The sequence below is a fragment of the Pollachius pollachius genome (assembly GCF_949987615.1).
Source record: "Pollachius pollachius genome assembly, chromosome: 20".
NCBI lineage: Eukaryota > Metazoa > Chordata > Actinopteri > Gadiformes > Gadidae > Pollachius > Pollachius pollachius.
The window spans coordinates 4,264,239-4,289,238 of record NC_136953.1 but is presented as its reverse complement, the minus strand read 5'-3'; the positions used below and the strand labels follow the sequence as shown (position 1 = coordinate 4,289,238).

At 46.8% G+C, this 25,000-nt stretch overlaps 1 protein-coding gene across 1 annotated transcript in view; it reads right to left on the bottom strand.

Annotated features, from left to right (window-relative positions):
* The window catches only part of dnah2 (dynein, axonemal, heavy chain 2), a gene marked incomplete at both ends in the record, with an annotated part of 182,899 nt that overhangs the window by 131,491 nt on the left and 26,408 nt on the right, over positions 1–25,000 (bottom strand). Inside the window, 11 exon segments of the mRNA XM_079758404.1 lie at positions 1,451–1,651; positions 3,607–3,799; positions 7,735–7,882; positions 9,320–9,508; positions 10,528–10,657; positions 11,109–11,218; positions 13,595–13,751; positions 17,420–17,566; positions 18,653–18,867; positions 21,931–22,113; positions 23,077–23,206. Coding sequence (XP_079614530.1) covers positions 1,451–1,651; positions 3,607–3,799; positions 7,735–7,882; positions 9,320–9,508; positions 10,528–10,657; positions 11,109–11,218; positions 13,595–13,751; positions 17,420–17,566; positions 18,653–18,867; positions 21,931–22,113; positions 23,077–23,206 — 1,803 coding nt within the window.

Here is a 25,000-nt window from a genome sequence, read left to right as displayed (position 1 = left end):
TTTGAGCTGGAACTCAAACACTATGAGATATTAAAAAAGGTGTTTCAGGTGAAGAGTTTTAGGAAAGAGAAGGGGACGTTCCCATCCTCATGGTTACAACCCAAGCCAACTTTGTAATGCTTTTATAGTACCGTCGTTGTGTATGAGCGTTATAGTGCAATGTTGTATATGAAATGAGCCACACACCGTAGCGTTACACTATCGGTGTCCAGGAAGCCTAACCCTCACTCGGACGGAGACATCAAATAAACATCTTCTCAGATGGTGCTTCACCTTCCACACACCATGGCATTATACTGTGGGTCCTGGAAGCTTAACTGTCACTTGGTTGTGGACATTAAATAAACCGCTGCTCACACCGTTGCGATAAATTATAAGGTTCCGAAAAGCTCAACTTTGTCTCAGGATTACTATGTTAACATATATTACCACGTTTAAACCAAAACACACTTTTAAATTATTATTGTCTTTATGCACTCTTTGAAATCGTGTTTTATTTTATAACATGTCAAGGTTTTGATGTGAAGCATGTTGAATCTGCCTCGTGGATGAAATGTGCTACATAAATATAGTTGACTTGACTTGACTTAAAGTGACCCGACACACATGTCTTTGTGTCTGTGTCCTTCAATGGTGGAAAAAAGTACAATGTGTGTCCTTCTCCACTGATAGAAAAGTATGATTAGACATTCAATCTTATCTGTCTATCTTTTTCTTTCTTTACCATCCATTCAAGTAACCAACCATCCATCCATGCCCTTCCTTTGTCTTTCTCTCTCCCCCCTCCCAGTCTCTCTTTCCCTCTCTCCCCCTTCCCCCTCTCTCTGTCTCTCCCAGTCTATCTCTCCCCGTATTACCTCTGCTCTCCCAGTCTCCCCCGTCTCCAGTTTTCTCTCCCCCTTTCCCAGCCGCTCTCCCAGTCTCCTTCCCCCCCTCTCACCTATTCTCCCCCTCTTTCAGCCTCTCTCCCAGTCTCCTTCCCCTCTCCCTCTCTTATGCTACCCCTCTCCCAGCCTCTCTCTCCCAGTCTCCTTCCCCCCCTCTCCTATTCTCCCCCTCTTTCAGCCTCTCTCTCCCAGTCTCCTTCCCCTCTCCCCCTCTTATGCTCCCCCTCTCCCAGCCTCTCTCTCCCAGTCTCCTTCCCCCTCTTTCTCCCTTATGCTCCCCCTCTCCCAGTCTCCTTCCCCCTCGCTCTCCCTTATGCTCCCCCTCTCCCAGTCTCCTTCCCCCTCGCTCTCCCTTATGCTCCCCCTCTCCCAGTCTCCTTCCCCCTCGCTCTCCCTTATTCTCCCCCTCTCCCAGCCTCTCTCCCAGTCTCCTTCCCCCTCGCTCTCCCTTATTCTCCCCCTCTCCCAGCCTCTCTCCCCTTCCTCTGAATGTTTTACTGTGCATTTGATAAATATGACTCTAGAATCTCTCTCCCTCCAAGTCTCCGTCTGTGTCTCTCTACCTGGTGGCGTTGTCCTGCAGGAAGCCGTGGAGCTCTGTGAGCTGTCGGCTGGCCATGAGGCTGAGCAGCTCGGTGAGTTTGCTCTGCCACTCATTGCAGTGCTGCACCAGGGACGACTTGAGGGGGGAGCAGTCCAGCAGCACGAACTGGATATCCAGCACGGTCTCCTCATTCTGGATGTTGTTGGCCACCTCTGTGTACCTACGGCCCGTGACCAAAGGCCATGGAGGAGGGAAAGAAAAAGAGACATTTTGAGACTGAGGCGGTGCTGGTTTTTCCGCCTGGTTTGAATGATCCAAAATTTGCCTTTTGCTGCATCAAGTATGATGATATAACGAACAACGTTAAAGTTTTGATAAATTGGATGCAAAGACAGGGTGTTCGAGAGACTGCTTGTTTGTGAAAAGGAGATTTCTGTAACTACTTTACTTATTTGTGAGTCTAGACTGTGAAAGGGCAGTCCCTACGTGCGGGGCTCAATCTCTAACAGATTGAATGAGCAACAATGATGCAAGATGGAGATGAGTAGGCGTCACAGCTCAGGCAATCAGACAATCATATAAGTCATCTTTTTTATTCATTGAAATTCTTGTATATAACAAGAGGATCGCAGAATTAAAGCAGGTGTGTGACTGTGAGAGGAGAGGTTATTTGAGGGATGAGATAATAGACAACGCCTGACGCCTGGCGTCCCAGGTCACAATTATGTATAAAAGCATCCATAGAATAAAGGACAGTAAAGAGCAATACAATACAAACTTAATTGCTGCAATGAAGCAAATCGGATTATTGTAATCGATGGCAGGCTGTTATTGACATGCATGCACATTTTTAAGTGCTGACCCAACCAGGTATGCGTACATATGGACAAGGATGCATACACACACTCTCAGTCATGGTAGTGACACACAACACACACACACACACACACACACACACACACACACACACACACACACACACACACACACACACACACACACACACACACACACACACACACACACACACACACACACACACACTGTTGACTCCACAGTGATTTACATGACAGTCAGAGAGAAATCCATAAGGCAATAATGCAAACCACCTCAGGGATGTGTGTGTGTGTGTGTGCATATGTGCACACACAGCAGTGTTTGCTGAGTCTGTGTGGCTGGACCTCCGTGGCGTGTAGATTGAGTAGAGGTCACCGGGACAATGATCTTTGTTTTGGCAAAAGATCTCTGGATTCTCTCAGACTCATCATTTGTTCTTCATCATTCTTCCTCTCTCTTCCTCTCTCTCTCTCCCTCCCTCCCTCCCTCCCTCTCTCTCTCTCTCTCTCTCTCTCTCTCTTCCTTCCTCCCTCCCTCTCTCCCTCTCTCTCTCTCTGTGTCTGTAGTCTTAGGCCCTCTAACCATGCCCTCCTCCGAGCTCTCTGCACTGAGCTCCTCTAGCTGTATTCCCACAGCCACAGCACCATCCATCTCCCTGCTAGAACACCATTTAGTCGGCTACAACTAAAACAGCTTTCATGTTCCGCAGGGCTAATACAGGCTGCACTTGTTATTTCTAATTTGATCTTATTTTACAGGGAGAGATTTTGTCTTTAAGGGTCTCTCAGCTGGACTGGGGGATACGGATTAGTTGGTGCTATATTGCTCATGCTGATGTCTACTTTTCTTCTGTGTACAGTGGGCATGTGAAGCCCTATTGACAGCGGCAAGCGTAAACAAGGATTACATAGGTAAACTCCACGCCCTTACGGAGCTGAACAGGCAGAAACAATCCAGGTTCCTCCTCCCCCTTACTGGAGGTCAAGACAGTCTAGTGGTTCAGGGCCGTTGACTCCCGGCCAAAAATGGCTGTTTCCGCAGCAGTCCCGGCCAAAAATGGCTGTGCCCCCAGTGTCCGCAGCATCCTTGAGCTAAATGCCCTCACCTGACCTGCTCTGGAACAATATGATGATATATGCTGAAATCCCCAAAAGTGAAGATACTCGTGATAAAATTTCTCTGCTAAATGACCAAAGGCACACACGGAGAAATTCATTATACGTTAGCTCCTCATGTATTGGCTTACTTGGCTGAGAAACTGATCCGGATTCTGAAGTAGTACATGGTAGACTAGTTAGTACACTATCCAGACTACAGTGACTCTGAGGAGACCCTTACCTGGCGATGTCTGCGTCAAAGGTGGACACGGGCGTGTTGAACCGCTGGTAGCGCTGGATGAAGGGGTCCTTGTTGATCTCCCAGATGGCACGGTGCTTGTCCCAGTTCTTCAGGTAGGCCTGCAGATGGCCCGCATTGGCCGTCATGCCTGCTGCCAAAGCCGCCTGGATCTTCCCCAGCTCCTCGTCTTGCTCTGGAAGTCCAGGGGGACAGAGTTCACCTTTTACTTTCTACTGTAAGAGGAGTCGAGTCAAAGGTGTTTGTATAGCGCCTCCATTTTACCACCAGGTGTGGTGTGATTCGCCATTACAAGCCCCTTCAGAATCAACCCCACGTGGATGTGTCCACACAGATGATGGATAGATCGCTTATAGTCTGGGGGGTACTGCAACAAAGTTGGACAATGACCCCAAGGACAAGAATATGTGGTTCAACAATAGAATGGTTGATGTCCTACGCTGGAACTCAAGTCAAAGCTTAGAGGTCAGTCTTGTTGAAATTATGTGGTGCTGTTTAAAAAACAACGTGCCACAACCATCTCTCAACATTGCTGGAGAACATGGAGCAAATCTGTCAGGGAGCTGTTGTAAAAATAGCTCCTTCACCGTGCAGAGCTGCTCCATTCAAACATCAGAAGACCTTACCAATTAGTAATGCAATAAAAACTATGCATTTTATGCAATTTGTAAAAAGATGAGCCACCCAATTAGGTTTGGATTTGAATATGAACTGTCAAAGCATTGGTTTGCAATTAAAACGATGAGCCGACAAATACGTGTACATTTGTTATGAAAATCTAAAAGAGGGGTCTATCAGGGGTTAAATATTTTTACGAAGCACTGTATATCGTTGAGACAAAATCTACAATTAATTTTCACGCGGCAGTACGTTTCCGTGCGACTATCAAACATCTAAATGAATTCAGATTTGGCGGCTAATTGCATCTCAAAGCCTTTCATAACTCTTGGCTTACATGAAAATGAGTTCTGTGCGCTCTTTGCCCTCTTGCTCATGGCGCTGCGGGGGGAACTATTCGCTGAGCTACAAACTTTGCGTCTGTGTTCAGCGCAGGCTCTTGAGCAGTGGTAACCATTGTCAGTGGGAGACGGGGACCTTAACTCACTCCCTCTTTAGTTTAGCCTGGGGCTATGTGTAACCTTGTACCAACATTGTGCCATTTTGAAAAGCAAGCCACGCAGTCACAACCTGCATGCTAAACAACGGGGCATACTGAGGGGTTGTATTGCTTCATTAGCTCTCTGCCATTGGATTTCATGCTCCTTCAAAGGGGCACCTGCTGTCAATCAAACTCTCATGCATATATACACACAAACACTCACAGGCAAAGCACAAACAAAGGCACGCAAACACACACACATGCACAAGCTCTCTCACTCTCACACACGCACACACACACACACACACATACACACACACAAACACACACACACACACACACACACACACACACACACACACACACACACACACACACATTCATCTCACATGTGGGTTTGTACTAGGGATGGGCAAAACAATTATTTTCCAGGAATCAGTTCTTTCAGTTCCGTTCACTATCACGATTTGTTCATTTGATTCGTTCGTTAAGTCAGATTACGTCCTTTGACAGGGAATCTCACGTGTCTGGCCCCGCCCCCCCTCCCCCCTTTGCTTATAAGTCAGTCCCTCCAGAAAAATGCAGCATTTTTTTGTGATTGTTGCGGCCAAAAATCCTTGATTATGCGGCACGTTTTCTTAAAAAATGCGATGAAATATGCAGCATATTTATGCAATTTTATGCGATGAAATTGCGGGAACTTGAAAAAGTTGCGGGAACTTGCGAAAAATGCAGCTTTTTGATGATGTTCACATCGCGTAATTACGACACTTCTTAACATTCCCATGGCAACAGGGGGAAATGGCTGCTCTTGTGTGAAGTAAACGCAACATTTTTCAACTTTCTGCTAAGATATATGTGACTTTTTGCAACGAAAATGCGGGGATTATGAAATCAAGCAATTTATGCGGTGAAAGTGCGGCATATTTGAAAAAATGCGGCCCTGCATGAATATGCAGACTTTGGCTGATTATGTGTTGAATTATGCGCTCGCATCATCACGTTTTTCTGGAGGGACTGATAAGTGGGTACGCCCGCCAATTAAGGCTTTTAAACAGCCTGCCCTACCATAGGGGTACTGTCGGCGGTCGAAACGCCAGCCGTAATTGAGCTGCGCCAACCCGCACCGAATCAAACTGCACCGCGCGGTGGAAACAAGGGGGAATAAAACAGAAACGAAAAAAAGTTTTCAGTTACGGTGCGCTCAGAAAACAAAAAAAGCGAATTTCTGTAGCATTGGCCTATACGACGCAGTTCGAACATTTCCATGGTAGGTAAAACAATACTTTATTAAAGCATGCAATTGTGTTGTAGAACAAAAAAAGAAAACGTATAAAGTGCTTGCATGATATTGAAGCCTACAGCGATCGTTAGTTAACTTGTGTGGCGGTGCCTTGTCATTTGTTTACCCATGTGCCATGGCAACGCGATTGCTACCTGCTGTAGTACTCTCATTGGCTGAATCTTTGAGAACGTTTTAGACTCAATCAATATAAGGTCGCGGGGAGACGGAGCACTGTTCGTTTGTATATTTTATTTACGTGACCATATTTTTGTTTTATGTTAAAAAAAAAATGAATCAAAGAATCAGTTCTCTTGATTTGGGATTCAGTTCTCGTCGTTCACCTTCGGGATTTGATCGTTGTGAACGAATCGTTCGCGAACGACCCATCCCTAGTTTCTACATGTGTTCTAACTGCTGTCCTGGTTAAAACGGTTGGAGGGCTGGAAGGGGTTTTGGCGGGAACATAGGAGCGTGAAAGATTTGAAGGGGATGAAGACAAAGAGCAAAAAGCCTGGTTGTAATAAAGGCATGCTATTGAACCACATTGCATGAGTTTGTCTGTTTTGGTGGGTGGGTTGAGTTTTGTGTACATGCACACAAACAACAATGCTCACACACTGTGCACACCCACACATGAATGCTGAGACACTTCAAACACACAGACAACATTTCATTTGCACTTGTATTTTCTGTGCACGTTGGCCTTTTGAAGCCTGATTCAGTATTGGATTGTGCCCCGCACCGCGGACATCTTAAGCCTCACTGGCAAGCTTGTTCCAATCCAATCGCATTCTGAGATAGTTTGCTGGAGTAGTGTCCGAACTGAGCGAGAGAAACCCCAGCAAGCCAAAAAACTACAGAACCTCTCCGTCTTCCAGGGAATCATGACAGTCAAAAACAAATGCCAGAGAATAGAAAGGACAGAAAGGATCAAGCTGTGTCTTCCACTTGCATTCGTCCTTTTTGTCCTTTACTCATTGCTCACTTCATTTGATTAGAACCTTACACCACTTCAAGGGTCAGATGCAGTGTGAAAGTACGGCGATGCGAGGGAAAAACCACCACCCGTAACAGCGCTTTGGAGGATAACCAACAACCTACAAAACAAATGTTCCACCACCGGGGATGTTATCTGGAAAATGTGTATTCGAATGTGAAAGAAAACATAATCTGTCCCAAAGGAGTCAAGCATTTCACATCCACATCTGCTATCTACTAGTGGAGACTGATCCACATTTTTGATATTTTTTACAGCATTCTACCTCCGGTCTGTGTTACAACGGATTCAAATAGCATCTTAAATGTGTAAGTGGTCTTAGGGAAAATGTCAAGTAATGTGCCCACTTCTGTCAGACTAATGAACACTTTCTGAGATAGCCCAGCCACTGACCTTCTAATGACATTTAAACACACGCCGTCCCACTTGAGCACATTGTAAACCGTTTTTTAAAACGCTTTTTTCCCCCTTTGTTTTGTTGTTGATGTTGTTGTTGATGTTATGGGTGCTGTGTGCGCCAGAACTATTTTGTGTGAAGGACATGTCCAACAGAAAAATAAGAATAAAACCAAAACTGAAATCTCACTATAAAGAAAGAAATGATTGATTTAAAAAAGGTTGTGTGTCAAGAAAAAAGGGCAAATAAATGTTTTTCAGGCAACAAAAGTATTGTCTTTGTTGAAGTGGCTGTGGTCAGAAACGGGTGTATTGTCCTGAGCGGGTCCTTACCCAGGATGGCGTGCACAGGCTTGCGCTGCGAGTGCTTGTGGGTGAGCAGGTCGGGCAGCCTCTTGAAGCTGGAGATGGTGTGGATGAGCTGGGGCCCGATGCTGTTCACCACCTGGGCCAACTTCGGCAGCGTGGGGGAGAACTCCACCTGGGAGACATACACGCATGCACATACACCAATAGATGTGAAGCAAGCTTAATTTGTCTCTGAAATCAAACCCCCTTTTACCATTGGCATTGAGATTAATGAGAGGAATCAAGGCTCGACCTCGGGGAGGAAGGCATCAGTCTGAATCCCTGCCTCCATTTGTGAGAATAAACTGAAATAAACAACAGCTAGAGGACCAAGTGCAATCGCTTCCTCTCTGATGTGTACCATTTACTCTTACATTACTCTCTGATTTTTTTATTAGATAACAATCATTAAAGAGCAAGTAGGGGGTAGTCATGTATGTGTGTGTGTGTGCATGAGAGCATCTGTGTGTGTGTGTGTGTGTGTGTGTGTGTTTGAATGTGTGTCTATGAGTGGGGCTAATGTATCTACTTGTATGTGTGTGTGTTTTTGTGCGTGATTGTGCACGTGTGTGTGTGTGTGTGAGTGTAAACTGAAAAACAAACAGCGTTCAGTGAAGTGAATAAGTTCGCTGAGGGAGATGAACAGTGGGGTTGCAGATGGCTGGGTGGCCAAGGTGGCTCTGGACGAAGGGGCTCCCCTGCTGTCACTCCACCCTGTGTGTGTGTGTGTGTGTGTGTGTGTGTGTATGTGTGTCAGCACGTAAGCTGTATCTCACCACGTGAGGAACTCATAGACTGTGGCCATATGTTTTGTGTGTATGTGTGAGTAAGATACTAAGTGTGTGTCTGTGAATGTGTCTAAAATAACTAGTAAAGTTTGTGTGTGTGTTTGTGTGTGTGTGTGTGTGTGCGTGCGTGCGTGCGTGCGTGTGTGTGTGTGTGTGCATGTGTGCGTGTGTCCTCGATGTTCTCTGTGTGTGAGGTCACCCGTATAATCCCCTCACCAAAAGGCCTTTCATGTCTCTGTACTGGACTCAACAATTTTCCAGAGGGGCAGAATAGTGTCAAATTCAGTGCCCTAAATGATATGTGTGTGTAGCTCCGTTTGTATGTGTGTTTTAATGTGTGAATCTATTCTTTTATCAAGAAAAAATTATCGACAATTGTATGTGAATTCTAATCAGTTAATCTAAGCACACCTGTGTGTGTGTGTGTGTTTGTGTAGTTATGTGTGAATGTGTATGTTTATTTACGTGCATGCTTGTGTGATTGTGTGTTTAAGTGTTTGTTTATGTATGCTTGTGTGTCTGCGTGTTTGTGTGTTTATGTGTGCGTTTGTGTGATGGTGTGGGTGTGTATGTTTATGTGTGGGTGTGTGTTTGTTTCTGTGTGCATGTGTGTGTGAGATCTGTGTGTCCCTGTGTATATGTGTTTGTGAGTGTATCAATTTGCGTTTGTTTCTGTGTGCATGTGTGTGTGAGTGACTGTGTGAGTGTCCCTGTGTATATGTGTGTGTGAGTGTATCTATTTGCATTTGTAAACGTCTGGATGTGTGTGGTGGGTGAGCTACCCTGGCCATGGCTCTGGGAGGGCCCTGCCGCAGTACCACCTGCACCCTGAAGAGGGGGTCGGGCAGGGCCTTGGAGTCCCCGTTGATGGCCTTGGACAGCTCCTGCAGCGACCGCTTGACGGCCAGCCTCAGGGCCTCCTCCACCATGCGGTCCACCCTCTCCATGTAGGTCAGCCAGTACTGCTGGACCTGACAACACACACACAGACGTTCACACACGATCCCTGAAACACATTCACGTGGGGACCACGGAGGGGGCCAAGTCATTAGATTCAGCTCCAGACTTACTGCCGGGGTTGCTAATCCTCTTACAGTCGTCGTCTTGGAGTGCGGGACAAGGGGGAGAGGGGGAAAATAAATAAAAAAAAAGCATGCGATCCTCGATGGCACTGGTGGGGGGGGGGGGGGGGAAGATTTATCATTCCGGTTATTTCCGCGGCTCTCTGGATCACACTTGAAGCAGCTGGTGAATGCTTTGCTGCTGCGTCTAATGGCTGATGCTGTACTATTACTCATCTGCAGCCCCCCCCGCCCCTACCTCCACCCACCCCCACCTCCGCCCACCCCAACAGCCGCCAGAAAGAAAAAACGTTTGATTGGAGATAACTGTAGATAATTTCTCTTTCTCAAAATAAAATGATGGACTCATTTGCATACACATGGCATCAGTGCCCAAAGAAATATAAATAGAGGAAGGGAGACGGAAAGAGGGACAGGGACTGAAGGGAAAGAAAGAGTTTGCCCGAAAAGTTTTTAGACTACAGATGTTTCCGCAGTTTGAGCTTTTTATAAAATATATAGATTTTTATGCTACCTCATTTGAATATTTACATCGCCATGCATATATTAATCGTCCTATAAATGACTGCTAGGGTTTCGGGACTAAGCCCATTTCTCACTAGATGTAAATTCTTTCTGGGGGTGGGACATTTGGCAAGGGACGTGTTTGCAGCAACGGAACATGACTCAAGACATACGTGACGGCGCTGTAACCACGGCAGAATGACAAAATAAAGTTCAAATAACAGTGAAGTATTAACTACATAACCAATGAATGTGCGACTTGACAACGACATGACAAAGACTTGATATCAATCTATATTTGACCCGACAGGGAGATTACAGCAACGTCACATGATTATGTGACATAATGTCAACATAAACTGTTACCTAACAGGGGGGAAACGTAACAAAGATGTTTTATGGACCTCGGCTCCGGCACTGCGGAAAGTGTCGTACACGCGTGTCATGATGTCCACGATGTCCTGGTGGGCGGTGCACAGCTTCTGCAGCTGGCTCTGCTGGTGGGCCCGCTGGTCACTCTCAAACTCCAGGTCCCTGGGGGGCACCACAACAGGGTTAGTTTGGAGGACGCTAACAACGAGAACAACGGCACTCACCGACGGAGGACATGAAAGTGGCGTTAAAAAAACTGAAAGAATATACATTGTGTTTTTCCCGGGCTTTGTGTTAATCCCAGCATAATAATAACAATAATAACATGTTCTTGGTAAAACAGATCAACAGTGTGGCTTGACGTGTTTCATAGAACGGCCACTTCAAATCACATATATTTGTTTTGCCGTAGAGTTGTGAAACATTTAAATCTGACCTGTTGTTTTTTTGATCAATTAATATGTGGCGAGTGGTATCCCACTATAAAATATAGGTTTTTTACTCATAGGCCATAACACAGCTGTTGAAAAACAAGATTAGGCTTCCCACAAAGAAGTGGCGGGTGAAATAACTGTTGGTGGGGGTTGTGGTGGTTTAGTTTTGAGCTATGTACCTGTACACAGTCCTGCCCTCTAGTCTGACCAGCAAGGTCTCACTGATCTGCCTGCACAGGGCTGATATGGTCAGGTTGGCTGCCTTGTACTCATTCACTATGGTCTGAACCTGTGGGGAAAGAGAGAGAGAGAGAGAGAGAGAGAGAGGGGCAGGAAGTGGACATTAAGCAGGGAGGACAGGAGGAGAGAAAGCAGAGAGCCAGGAGAAGAGCAGGAAAAAACGAGCAGAGAGAGAGTTACGAAAATAAGGAGGGGAGGAGAGGAAGGGAGAGAGGAAAAAGAGAGTACCGTAATGAGGGAAAGGAAGAAGGAAACACATTAAGTGGTGTCATGAGTACAGCACAGCACCCATGAGTGCATGCTCAGGGTTTGACAGCGCCGTGTCCTCTCTCCCCCGCCGGCCACACACATCTACCTCCTGCTCCCTAGCAGGTTCCCTCCTGTACTCCTATAGCCCTGCTCCTATCTCTGTCCTCCCGCTCTCCCTCTATCCGCCTCTCTCACCCCACCAGACTTTCTGCTATGTTCCCGGTTCCCTCTGGTATGACTATAGCCTCCCTCCTCCCCCTGTCCTCTCTCTCGAACTCCCACCCTCCCTCACTCTCCATCTCTCCCTCCGTCTCTTCCTCCCCCCCTGCTGAATGTGCTGACAGGGAGCAGCTCCCCACATCAGACAGGAGCTCATTACATAGGGATATCATGGCTCTGACATCTCCAAACCTATCAGCTAGTGGCTCAATGCCCACCACCGACTCCCCCACTCCCTCGCACCTCCATCCCCGCCGCAGCCCTCCTCTCGTCTCCCCCAGCCTGTATTGCGGCAGACGACCCTGACATCAACGGGCCGTCATACATCCAGTACTTTCCTGTTCAATCTGCAGCAGGGAAGAACCCCCATGTCTCTCTCCATCCCAATCTCTCTCTCTCTCCCCCTCTCTGTCTCACACACTGTCTCTCTCAATCCCAATCTCTCTCTGTTTCTCAGCCTCACACACTGTCCCTCCCCATTCCAATCTCTCTCTCAGTTTCTCTGTCTCACACACTGTCTCTCTCGATCCCAATCTCTCCGTCTCTCCCTCTCTCACCAAGTCTATCTCCCTCTCTCTCTCTATCACTATTGCCACTTCCTAATTCCTATGAAGAGTTATTCTGCTCTCACTCAGAATTCCAGATTCTGAGCTTCAATCTGTGGATTTTCTGGGGCTTTCATGGGGATAAGGCTGCGGTGTGCTGCATAAGCCCCTGGGATCCAGTTTCTAGGTGCGGGCGGGGACAGGGGCATTGGGTCTGGTGGGTGAGTGGGTGGCTGTCCTGAGTCACTTTACATTTCCTTTGCAGATCCATGCTTGTTCTCCTTCCCCATCTCTGTCCCTCTTTCTCCCTCTGTCTCTCTCTCTCTCTCTCTCTCTCCCTCCGACCCCCTCTCTCTCTGTATTGGCCCAGCCAGCAGAAAGGTGTTCCTGGCTGGGATGTTGATTTTGGCCTCGGCCCGTCTTCACATGGTCTCCAGACGAGTGTGATTTCGGAGGGCTGAAGGGGTTGAAGGACAGCGAGACTTAGAGTCCATTGGGCAATCCAGGGCAAGCCTTTGGGCTCCATCTGCCCAACAACATCCCATCCCCGAAGCCTTCCACTGCTTCTGTTGATCCGGAAGAGGTGGGCTATAACCATGTGATGCAGTGGCCACAGTGGATCCATGTGCCTCTGCATGGAGTCTTTGTTGTCTAGGCTGTGTGTGTTTGTGTTTGTGTGTATAGTTTCACAGTGTTAAGCACCTGCTGGGTTATATGTGTGTGGGTGGGTGTGTGTTTGTTTGTTTTGACTGTGTTTGGTGTCTGCTAGCCTCTGTGTGAAAGGCCATTACCATAAACTTTGCCATTCTCAAGTATACTGCTCCCAGAGAAGCCGTATTAGTGTAGAACTTACAAAACAAGGCATCTGTGCACACACACACATACGCATGCACACACACACACATATGGAAATACCATCTCTTCTGCCTGCAAAAGCAATCAAAACAAATGTTGGCTAGCTATTACTTGACAGTGTCTAAAAAAAAGCATTGGCCTAGCGTCCTTTGTGGGGACCGACTAGCTTTGTGGGGACCGGCGGTGATAGTGTCCCCAAACACTCCATGCATCATGAGGTGGAGGGCAGCCAAGACAGCAGCCAGACGGCCTCCTCCACGGCCCAGTGCAATTAGCTTCCAGCGGCCACATGGCTACAGGCTCCCAATACACACAAGCTACCCTGGCTGCGGGGGTGAAGGAGAGGGCAGGTGCTTGAGTGAATGGCCCTAACCCTAGATACTTGTTGCATATGATTATGCCCTGTACTTCTGCTACACCCAGACTATTTCCAGTCCGGGACAAAAAAAGGGAATCTTAAGATATTGTTAAGAAACGCAGTAAACATAACCTGCATAACAATAAAACCCTTCACTAGGATTAGGTGTGAATTTGTGTGTTTGTTGCGTGTGTGTGACCTTGGTGACATGCGTGCAGCACTCGGTGATGAAGAGGTTGGAGGTTCCCTTGGTGGACCACAGCAGCTTTGTCAGGCCTGGCTGAATCTTCTTGTCCAGGAAGCGGATCCGCTCCCGGAACACACCCAGCTCCCCTGGAGACAGAGCTCTGATGATCCTGTCACACGCACGCACACACACACGCACGCTCACATGCGGCGTGCACACACACACACACACACACACACACACACACACACACACACACACACACACACACACACACACACACACACACACACACACACACACACAGCAGATCAGATCTAAATATTAGTGTGATGTTGTCATTGAGTGAGTATTGTTTCAGTTTAGCATATACATAATCCACAATCCCGCTGTGCATCTGTGCGGTCGTGTGTGTGTGTGTGTGTGTGTGTGTGTGTGTTTGTGTGTGTGTTTGTGTGTGAGCCTCATTGTGTGAGGCTCACCGTCCCTGTTGGCTGTGTTTATATACACACCCTTGACCTTAAATGTGGTTTGATTTTTGTCGGGCTATGAGCATTTGCGGCATTCCTCACTGAACCAGCTCTGTGCTAACTCACTGAAGACGTGAGAGCTTGACGTGCATATGTGCACACCAGTGGCGGCTGGTGGTTTTTAAAGTGAGGAAGGACTGCGCGCTTGGTTGCCATTGGCCTGCTTGCACTGTTGGTGTATGGTGGCATAAGAATGTGAGACTCAAGTTGTTTCAGGGTGTTTTGGTGAACTACAAAATAGTAGGGAGGGATAGTTACGTGAATAAAATTGATACAAAGCCACCAGTGGCATCACTGTAATTTGAAAGCTGGTGGGCAGCATGTCTTTGAAATGGACTACAAGGGCAGAAGGAAAGGATGCAAAGCCCATTAGTCAAATCAGGCTTACTTTTGATTTGTAAAAGTAAATAAAAAAATCTGGGTCTATTTTTGCCCTCAATGACTAAAGTTATTGGTTGTAATTTAGCTATGTTTATTTTCAGTTACAATTGTTTTAAGAAAAGACTCAAGACCAAAAAAGTGATGCCATTTAAAATGCACCATGCTCTGAATCAATCACCCTTTCCACACCCTTTCCACAATATGAAACAGAACGGTCAGAGTAACAAACTAGTAAAAGAACGAGAACATTATTTCAAACAACCAGAACTATAGGCATGGTGCCTAGCAAGGAAAGTCGCATAGCAACACCAACGTGAACTTGACACATGTCGTGGCGTTTGGTTGACCTATCAAGATTTTTCACATCAGTGAAACCATGAACAGCCCACTTTGGAGATTTGCCATTATTCATTAGCAAACAGGGCCAGTAATACAGTCGATTGCTAGTAATGCTACCAGTAAGTCATGAGTACCTAGCAAACCATATAGCAGCCACAACACTGACGTTGCCATTACTTTTGGTGACCTCGACTTTGCGAAGAGGTCTACCTTTTTCTTCGGTCGCTAACTTAGCACTGTAACTCAATGAATGGAATGCTTTGTGTCATAAAACATGAACAATGTCCTCTGTTTCCAAATTTTCCATTGTACACTTTATTCGCAAATGTTAGAATCTCGTTATCCTTCAGATGATTTCACCTGCTTTGCGTCTCTTAGACTGAGCGGCAATGCAGGCAGAGCGGGTTTGTTATCGACAGCGTTGCCAGATTGGGCAGATTTCCCGCCCAATGATAATTTTCCAAGCTAACGTGGTTAAAAGTAGCCCAATTGGGTGGGAAATCTTCCCAATCTGGCAACACTGCTCACCAGCCAGGGATCCTGCTTATTGGTTCATAGCGCAGCGCGAATAGATTTTTGCGCGAATCAGACGCCTTAAGGTCACACCCACTCAGAGGAGGACTTTCCTCCTCTCTCGCATTGAAACGCATGTAATTCACCGGCCGCCAGTACTTTCAGAAATGAATGGGAGTCAACGGAGGCTGAGGGAGGACCTTCCTCCCTGAAGTAATCGTCAATAGGCGATAGGGGGTGCTAATGTCCCTTTACCCAGGGAAACAAACATTATATATTCAAAGGCATTATAGTGGTCATATTTAAGGGCATTAATTTATTACAGTAGTCTGGGCAATCTACATTTTTTTATTCTCAACAATGTTAAGGAGGATCTTCCTCCCTCTCCTCAATGGAGGAGCCTCCACCGGTGCACAGAAAAAATCACACATTCACACGTACGTACACACAAACTACACACACATGCACATGAATGTACCACGCCCTTACACTCCCTCCGTTTCTCCCTCTATGTGGGGACTGCAGTTGGACTGCAGCAGAGGCGTGTGTGCAGAGTGGTGTGGGGGCCGCAGCCTGTGTAAACACAGGCTTACAGTCCTCTGCTGTCTTTCTTATAGCGACGGCACTATCCTCGTGCCACGTCTGCCCGTGACACAGGGCTCGTCGGTGCCCACCAGACCCCTCGGAGTGTGTTTAATCAAGAGCGGATCGTCGCCTCTTGGAGACTTTCTCCTGCACGTCTATTTTTTTTTTCTTCTTTCATATCACGTTTGGTATCTCTGAGATCTGTTTACGAGTTGGACTGCAGATCCTTCCTTGAGTTCATGCAGAATCTGAGAGGGAAACGACATGATACTACTGCAGACTGTATTTACGTTCATGTATGTTGTGTAGAAGTCTTGGTCAATAGACAACAGAACTACTTCATTAAAGGCAATATTTAAGAGAAAGGGTCTTAAAACCTTGTCAGCTCTTTAAAGCCCAACAGAGACATTGTGAAGATAGTACTAGGAATGCTATGTCCGTTTAATCGCACAGGCTTCACATTCCACCCACGAGTAAGATGGATATCACCATGGGGGCCATCCTCTAAGTACTGCAGCGGTGCCAAACCCCTATAGAATCAATAACTATCCAACTTTATGCATTCCGTCTGCATTTAGCTTGCATTTAGCCTGCATTTAGCTGAGACCTTATATCAGGTTTTAATGGGAAAATGTCTGAAGTCAGACGTAGCACATCATGAATGTCATATCATCATTGAAGCTTGGAAGTCGGTTCCATCTTGCCAGGGTTCCCAGAGGACTGTATAAAGAACAGATATTTGGTCTCACAAACGCAGAGGTGTTTCACTAGACACTAGGGCTTTGTATGACTGTACGTGTGTGTGTGACGAATAAACAGGATGATTTGATTTGGTGTGCTTGAGCACTGGTCGTTAGGACGAAGTCACTTTCCATCTGCTGTGCTGTAAGTGACAACACAATCTGATAGGACCCTCCCTGTGGTTTGCCTCTGCATGTGAATGTGTCTGTTTGGGAATACCTGGCTGGGTATGTGTGTATATACTCTCGTTTCTGTACGTGTGTTCATGTGTGTTATTTGTGTGTGTGCACGGATATTTGCTTGATTGTTTGTGTGCATGTGCATACCTGTGTGCATTACGTAAGTGTGCGTCTATACCTTGCTGTGAATGTGTTTCTATTTACTGTGTTATTGGGAAAGAGTCCAAGAGAATTGACATGAAGAGAAGAGCAGAGGACAAGAGGTAAGGAAAACAATGAAGCCAGGTGAGCACTACACTGTGTATGGCTGTGTGAAGGTTGCTAGTTCGATCCCCGGCTCCTCCTAGCTGAGTGTCGAGGTGTCCCTGGGTGAAACATCTCTCCCTGATTGCTCCTGATGAGCTGGCTATCGCTTTGCATGGTTGACTACGCCGTCGGTGTGGGAATTTTTGCACGAATTGGTGAATGTGAGGCAATATTGTAAAGCGCTTTGAGTGGCCACTGGTTAGAAAAGCGAGATATAAATGCATTCCATTTGAGTGTGTGCACTTGCACACACACACACACACCTGTTGTAGTCGCTGACCAGCCGGAGAACACTCTCGCGCAGGGTGCGGAGCTCCTCGCGCCGCTGGTACACCTCCAGCACGTAGTGGGGGATCTCCATGTGGAGACTCTCCCAGTACTGGATCTCACTGAACATCTTCAGCAGGCCCCTACACAGGGAAACACACACACACACACACACACACACACACACACACACACAATCAGAATCACGACCGCGCATTACACAGAAGCACACACACACACAAACATACACGAAGCATTTACCTAACGCACACGCCAAGTGAGACACACATACAAAAACAGACACCCACTAACCCAGTCAATCCGGCACAAAACTCACACACACAACCACACACGCACATACACAGCGCATGGTGAAGGATGAGGACTGTGTGTGTGTGTTTAGTCTCCGAGCTCTTGGACTGTATAACGGCATGCGTCTCTGTCAGCCAGAGAGTCTTTATCCGTCTGCCTTGCAGCCTGTGAGCGGTTAAATATGTGACCTGTGAAATATGTGGGAATGAGACGGCGTGTGTGCTCAATAAGCCGTTCTGTGTGTGTGTGTATGTGTTTTTAGTGTGTGTGCGCGTGTGTTTGTGTGTATGAGAGTGTGCATAAGTTCGCGTGAATCTCTGTGTCTGATAGAATTACAAGGGTACAACCTTACAACTGTCTTGTGGAGTGTAAACTAAAGCTCTTCCAAGCTATACACGGTGCATCTGTAGGTCAAGTGGGTGTATTAAAGTGAATGCCTGTGTGTACGTCTGCATTTTCTGAGTGTAAGTGTATATGTTTGTATCTCTGTGAGTTATAAGATTGTGTGCCTAAGGCAATTTGAATCGAAAATCATGCTATGTTTATATGATAAACATAGGATCTGTCTATGTGTTTCAGTATTCGTAGGTCAACTCAGATCGGGATGGTTGTCTTGTAACAAGAAGGAGGATAGATAGATCACCGGCTCCTCCTGGCTGAGGATCGAGGTGTCCCATGTTTGACTCCGCCGATGGGGTGAATGTGTGTTAAAACCGTTGTAAATCGCTTTGTATAAAAGCGTCAGCTAAATGCCCTTAATTTAAACGCGTGCACATATGTGTTGGAGTGTGTCGGAGTGTCTATGAACTCTTGATAGTGTATATGTCCAGTATCCACATGTGTGCGCCTGGGTGTTTGTGGGTCTCCAAGGCCTGGGTGGAGATCTAGCCCTCCACCACCATGGGAGGGGGACCCACTTGTCGAAGTTGATGTCCAGCATGGTGTTGTCCTGGCGGCAGCGCAGCATAAGGGGCTGCTCCAGCCGCTTGATGCTATGGCGGTCCACGCCCTGGCCCCAGTCGCTGTAGGTCTTCCGCAGCAGTTCATCCAGGGTCTGCACCAGCTGCCCGTGAGCCAGGCACACCTCCTCGCCACTGCCCGTCGGGCCCACGAAGTGGGCACCCTCCACCAACTGGTTGAAGGGTGGGGGAGGTTGGAGGAGATGTGAAAGGAGGAGGAAGAGGACGAGGATGAAGACTTAGGATGGTAATAGGGGTAGGGCTTTAAAGCAAGATGATTTTAATATCAATCGTTATTATGAATCGTTACCATACATTGGCGTTGTTTCGGTTTTAAAAAAAATGTGTGTGTACTATACACAACGAACATAGTGTTATTGTACCTGCTTCTTATTGTGCTAAACCTATATTGAAAATAAACATTTAAAATAGAAAACTGATAGACATTGAAAATATGGAAATATTGCAAAATGACATAGACTTAATTATTGAATGCGCTGTCTACATCCACTGTGGAAATGTGTATGCTTCAAACATCCACAACTAGACATAACAAGAGTCCTCTGTCTAAGTAATCTATACTTGATCCTACCTCGTTTCGATTTTTTCCCATCACCTCATCAGCAAATAGTGCGATAACTCCAATATTATTGTGTTGGGTTCCTTATTGCTTATCATCATGATAACACCATTAATTACAGAATTATTATGAAGTACTAAGCGCAGTCATTTAATAAATGCTTTTTTTATCTGCATCGTATCATCTGCATTTTATAATTACGTTGAGCGATAGTACGTTTGTCGATATTATCTTTTCTAATATACATATTTAGCTCTTTGCTGCTCATCATTATGAGGCCGTTAGAGGTGTCAGTGAAATGATGCCACATCATCAAGCCGCTACTAGCGAGACCACAATAGACAGTAAACACTTAAGGACACAAAACTGTTTACTGTGGACACAATAACCGGGAGGGGGATGGCTCATGGTTTTCGCTGCTTTGTTCCAGAGAAAAACAGTATGTCTCTGTGATTCTTGTTGGATCACAAACAACACACTCTCCTCAATGCCATCTAAAAACACTCAGCCCACGTGTGGTCAGCTCAAATGGACACGCAGAGAGAGTGCCCTACCGCTGATCATATTCGATACAAAAACGTTTATTTTTATGTTTCTATTGGTGGAGGGTTTGTGTTTTTATCGACGCACGATCGGCGAAGTGGGCCGGAAGGATAGCACGGTGGCATGTCTTAAACATACAGTATATATGTACTTTTGTATCGGGCTCACACTAGAGTCTGTTTATCACTGCATTGTGTTCCAGTCTCACAAGGCTAATCCCTTATTCAAGGGTGGAATGGGAACAAAATGGAGGGCAGCACCATCATATCTGTGTACAATTAGAGCCCCCCCCCCCCCCCCCCCCCCCGCTGTGTGTCATTTTGTTTTTTGTGTATCTGGATGGAGATAATAATGTTAGACAGGGAGCGAGCCCTCTGCTTTTTGCCTGCTTGTGTGTGAGTTAATGCGTGTTTGTCCGCATGTTTGTGTGTTTTTTATGTGCTTTTTATATGCATGTGTGCGTGTTGGCATGTGTGCATGTGTGTATGCAAGTATGCGTGTGTTATTCTGTGTGTGTTTGCATGTGTAGTTTTGTGTTACTGCTTGTGTGAAGGCATGTTAGCGTGTGTTACTGTGTGTGTGTGTGTGTGTGGTGCGCATGTTAGCGTTTGTTAGTGTCTGTGTTTGTGTGTGTGCGTGTATGTGCCTGTATACGTGCGTTAGCATGTGTGTGTGTGGGGGTATATATGTGTGTGGGTGTGTGTGTGTGTGTGTGTGCATGTAAGTTTTTGTTAGCGTGTGTATGTGTGAGTGCATGTGTGTGGGCATGTAAGTGTTTGTAAGTGTGTGTGTGTGTGTGTGTGTTTGTGTCTGTGTGTGTGTTAGAATGGCTTAGGCAGCTAGCACCAGCAGCTGTGTTTAATAGTGACCTAGCCACCAAGGCCATTGTTGGACCTCTGCCACACCAACAGCACTCTGCTGGAGGGTGTGTGTGTCTGTTGTTTGTTAAGAATATGTGTGTGTGTCTGCGTTGTGTTTGTCACGTGTCTGCATTGTGCTTGTTACGTGAGACAGTGTGTCTGTTTTGTATTTGTTACTCGTGTGTGTGTGTGTGTGTGTGTGTGTTTGTGCATGTGTATGTGTGTATGTTTGTGCATGTGTGTGTTGCTACGTAAGTGTGTGTCTTTTGTATCTGGTGTGTGAGGGTCACATCGGGGTGGGAGGAGGGTGATGGTGAGCTTGGACGGACTGTCAGGGCCTCCATACAGTTCATAAGGCTTCAGAAGGCTTGTCCAACTCAAGCATACCTTTTACCACGAAGACTGAGAGACAGAGACACGGAGAATGAGAGAGAAAGAGCTAAAGAGAGCGAGAGAGGCCAGCCTGTCCCTTAGACAACCCCTTGGTCCACTGCAGACCGCCAGCATTCCAGTGTGTACAACTGCTAGTAGGGCTCTGAACCACATCACATGGTGCTCCTCTCTGTTTAGATTTCTCTACCTCCCACTTCCTGTATCTAATCAGGGCGGCTCTGGTATTCTGCTCTGCAGCTGAGAGTTCATGTTCCTGAGGGTTATGCTGCCTGTCTGTCGATCCATCTGTCTGTGGCCTCTTTCTATGTGTGTGTGTGTACCACTCCACTCTGTTTGTCGGTTTTACTCGGCTCTGCCGGTGGACCATGCAACCACCTGAGCTCCCATTGTTTTCTGCATGTGTGTGAGTGTGCGCAGGCACATGCGAGTATGAGAACAAGAAAGACGGAAACAAAGTGTGCCTTACCCCTGACGTGTTTTTCAGAAGGGGTTGCTGAGGGGTTGGAAGTTTGGTTTGAGATGCATGTCCTCCTTGTTGATTTGTTACAGTCTTGATTTGATTTTAAATAGTGGGTTCCTTAGATAAAAACTGTTCTTATTCTAGCCCTGCAATCATTGGCAGATGCTCCAGAAAATAATAATAAATCTGCTTCGCTGTGGCTAGTTTGGAATGAAAAAAAATCAATAACCAATACAATATAATCAAATCTATTGATGGTTCTGACTGCAACTACTGAACCCCTGCCATTGCCCACTCTGGTCAACGGTCCGCTGAGAGGTACTGGCTACATTTGTCAGTCTGCTCCAGCTCCATATCCGACCCTAACCCAGGCCCCCCTCAGACCCGTTCACGGGCTCACCTCCATGGTGCTCTGGATGCGGCGGCGGAGGCAGTGCGCCCAGTGAGCTTGGCCGGCCTTCTGGGGGACATGTCTCGCCACCTGGCAGGTCTTCTTGCTCAGGTCGTTTTTAACCAGTTGGAGCTCCTTGTTGATCAGGTCGTACAGCTTCACTGTCATCCTGTCCAAGGTGTGCTTGATGGCCTGCAATGCCAGAGGGAGGACAGGTGAGTGGGATGGACAGGTGAAGTGGACAGGTGTGGTGAGATGGACATGTGAGTTCAGAAAAACAGGAGAGATGGACAGGTGTAGTGCGTGGTCAGGGGAGAGTTGATGGACAAGCGGGGTGCATCAAAAGGGGAGGTGACACAAATAAGTGAAATCAACAGGTAAGGCGGGATGGACAGGGTAGGTGAGATGGACAGGTGAGCTGAAGAACAGATGGGAATGACTGATGGGGGGGAACGACATAAAAGAGGGGAACTCAATAAAAACTAGGAGGGACTAGAGTGATACTGAGGCAACACACAAGGACAGAGTGATGAACTGATGAAGGACGGAGAAGGGAAACAAAGGGGGGCCACGGTGGGTGGGAGGCTTCTGCAACGGCCATGACATGAAACATCTTGCTCATGTGTGTGCGGCTGAGTTTCATCCAAGTGGTGTGAGCGCGGCCGGCAGCGAGCTGTACACACACGGGCCAGGGGGCCTGAGGCAGCAGGCGAGAGGGCCGGGGGGGAAGTGTGTTTGGTCTCGGGGGGAGGCTCAGGAACCAGCCGAGGATGGATAATCTACACATGGAGCCTATTGTGGGAAAAGGAGCCATCGCTCTGTGTGTATTAAAAGCTAGAGAACCGGCAGTTCTCCACGGTCCATTTAAGGAGTGGGGGGGAGGGGGTACTATAAAGACTATGGAGTCCCTATTGACTGTCCGTTTAAACTGTTGAAGTGTTTACAAATGGACCGGGTCCTGGAGACGTCATGCATGCTTGGGAGGGGTTTAAACATACTGTTGACGTATTTGTGGGAAGGGAAAAGACGACAGGGGGCTTGTGATGTGTATAGTTGTAATAAATACCCCAGATAGGGTGGGTTGGTTTCATTGGGTTTATGTGTGTGTGTGTGTGTGTGTGTGTGTGTGTGCGCTTGTCTGTACGGAGTAAGGACCTCTCGTGCAGACAGGTGCCCGAAGACGTCCAACAGTTGGACTCCTTCCCTCACTGTGTTGACCGTCTCGAAGGCACCGCTGATGACATTCTGCATCATCACCTCCAGCTGCTTTATGGACGTACGGAACCTATAGATATACATACAGAGCACAGAAACACACACACACACATACACAAAGACACACTTCAATGAACACGTTAACACACACAATCCCGGGACACAGACACAAACCGCACACAAACAAATGTATACATATTTACCTACCCTCCCAACATGCACACACACACACACACACACACACCCAAACACACGCGTGAACACACAACCACCGTAAAAAACAGATAATGATGATTAGCGGAATATAGGAAGTGATTAAATGGATCAAAAGCACACATCTAGGAAAACTGCTGACACACACTGCACTTACAGACACACACTCCCTCTTGATATAGCGCTCTCTCTCCCTCTCACACACACACACACACACACACACAGACATACACACAGACACACAAGTGTACATACATGCCTGCTTCAGAATACGGTGACGAGGGGCGTATTGATTTGACTAATTTCAATGTGCTGAGTCGCTATGAAACACCTGCCCCATCACGCGGGCGCAGCTGTTTATCTTGGCAACAACATAGAAACCCTGCGACCCCTGCCGCGACCCCTGCCGCAACCCCAATCCATCATTCACATCAAAGACACACTTTTACCCCCATTTCTTTCCCCCGCCACCACCCCCCTTGAGTGAATTGAGGGGGTGTGGAGTTGGTTGATGAGATGAACCAATGGGGGGACTAATCACGTGTGTGTGTGCCTAAGTTTGTGTGTTCACGCACACGCACACCCATGCGTCACATGGTCAAGTCGCCAATCTCTGATGATTCAGATGAGTGGCAAGATGGCTGGCTGCCAGTGGAGTGCTGAATGACAATCTAGGGACAGAGTGCTTGGCGGTCTATGGGGACCCTGGTGTGTCCCTACACTTAGTGAGCGATATACAAGCAGACACACACACACACACACACACACACACACACACACACAAAAATACACACAGACATACATGCATAAACGCATGGCAATGATAGGTCGTTTATCAAAAAGACACATACTAAGTGTGCATTTAACGTCAAATGGAAAGGAGCGGCTCATCTGCGGCGGTTGTCTAGACAGACCGGTAATCTGATACATTACAACAAGCCTCCGCCGAAACGTGCAGTCATTTCAGAGCAAAAGCCCTTCCCCCTCCTCCCATGTTCTCCATTCTCCGTGTCGTGAGCAGGGAAAGGCGGTATAGGATGGCTACGTTGTCATTTTGAAGGCAAGACAAGTTTGGCTTAAACTGTGGCACACGTTCAAGCAAAGGGAAATAGATGGACGGACAGATGCACACCGACAGACAGACAGACACACACACACACACACACACAGGCACACAGACACACAGACACACACACAAACACACACACACATTCTTCAGGGACTTCAGTCCCAAGGTAGCTTTCTTTGCCATCCCAACATAGAAGAAATTGAACTTATTGGCGGGCCAGGTAAAAGTTGTTATGGGGAATATGTGTGTCCCCTATGTGTTTTCTGGAGATGCTCCAGACATTGTTATGACCCAAAGTGGGTCAACTGTCTAGGATCCAGCAGCAGCAGCTTTTCCACCCCAGAGATCTTACTGTTGAAATACAAGATAACTGAAACAATACGGCCCCCACACGGACAATTGCAGAGAACCGTGCTGTAGAGTAGTTTGCCGACCAACTAAGAAAACTATAAAAAATAACTACATTATCATAAACTGCTGTACGGTTAGCAGACAAAATAATTATATTTGAAGTGATGAAAAGCTCTTTACTTATATAGACATATACAGTATATCATGGGATACATTCAGATATATAATAAA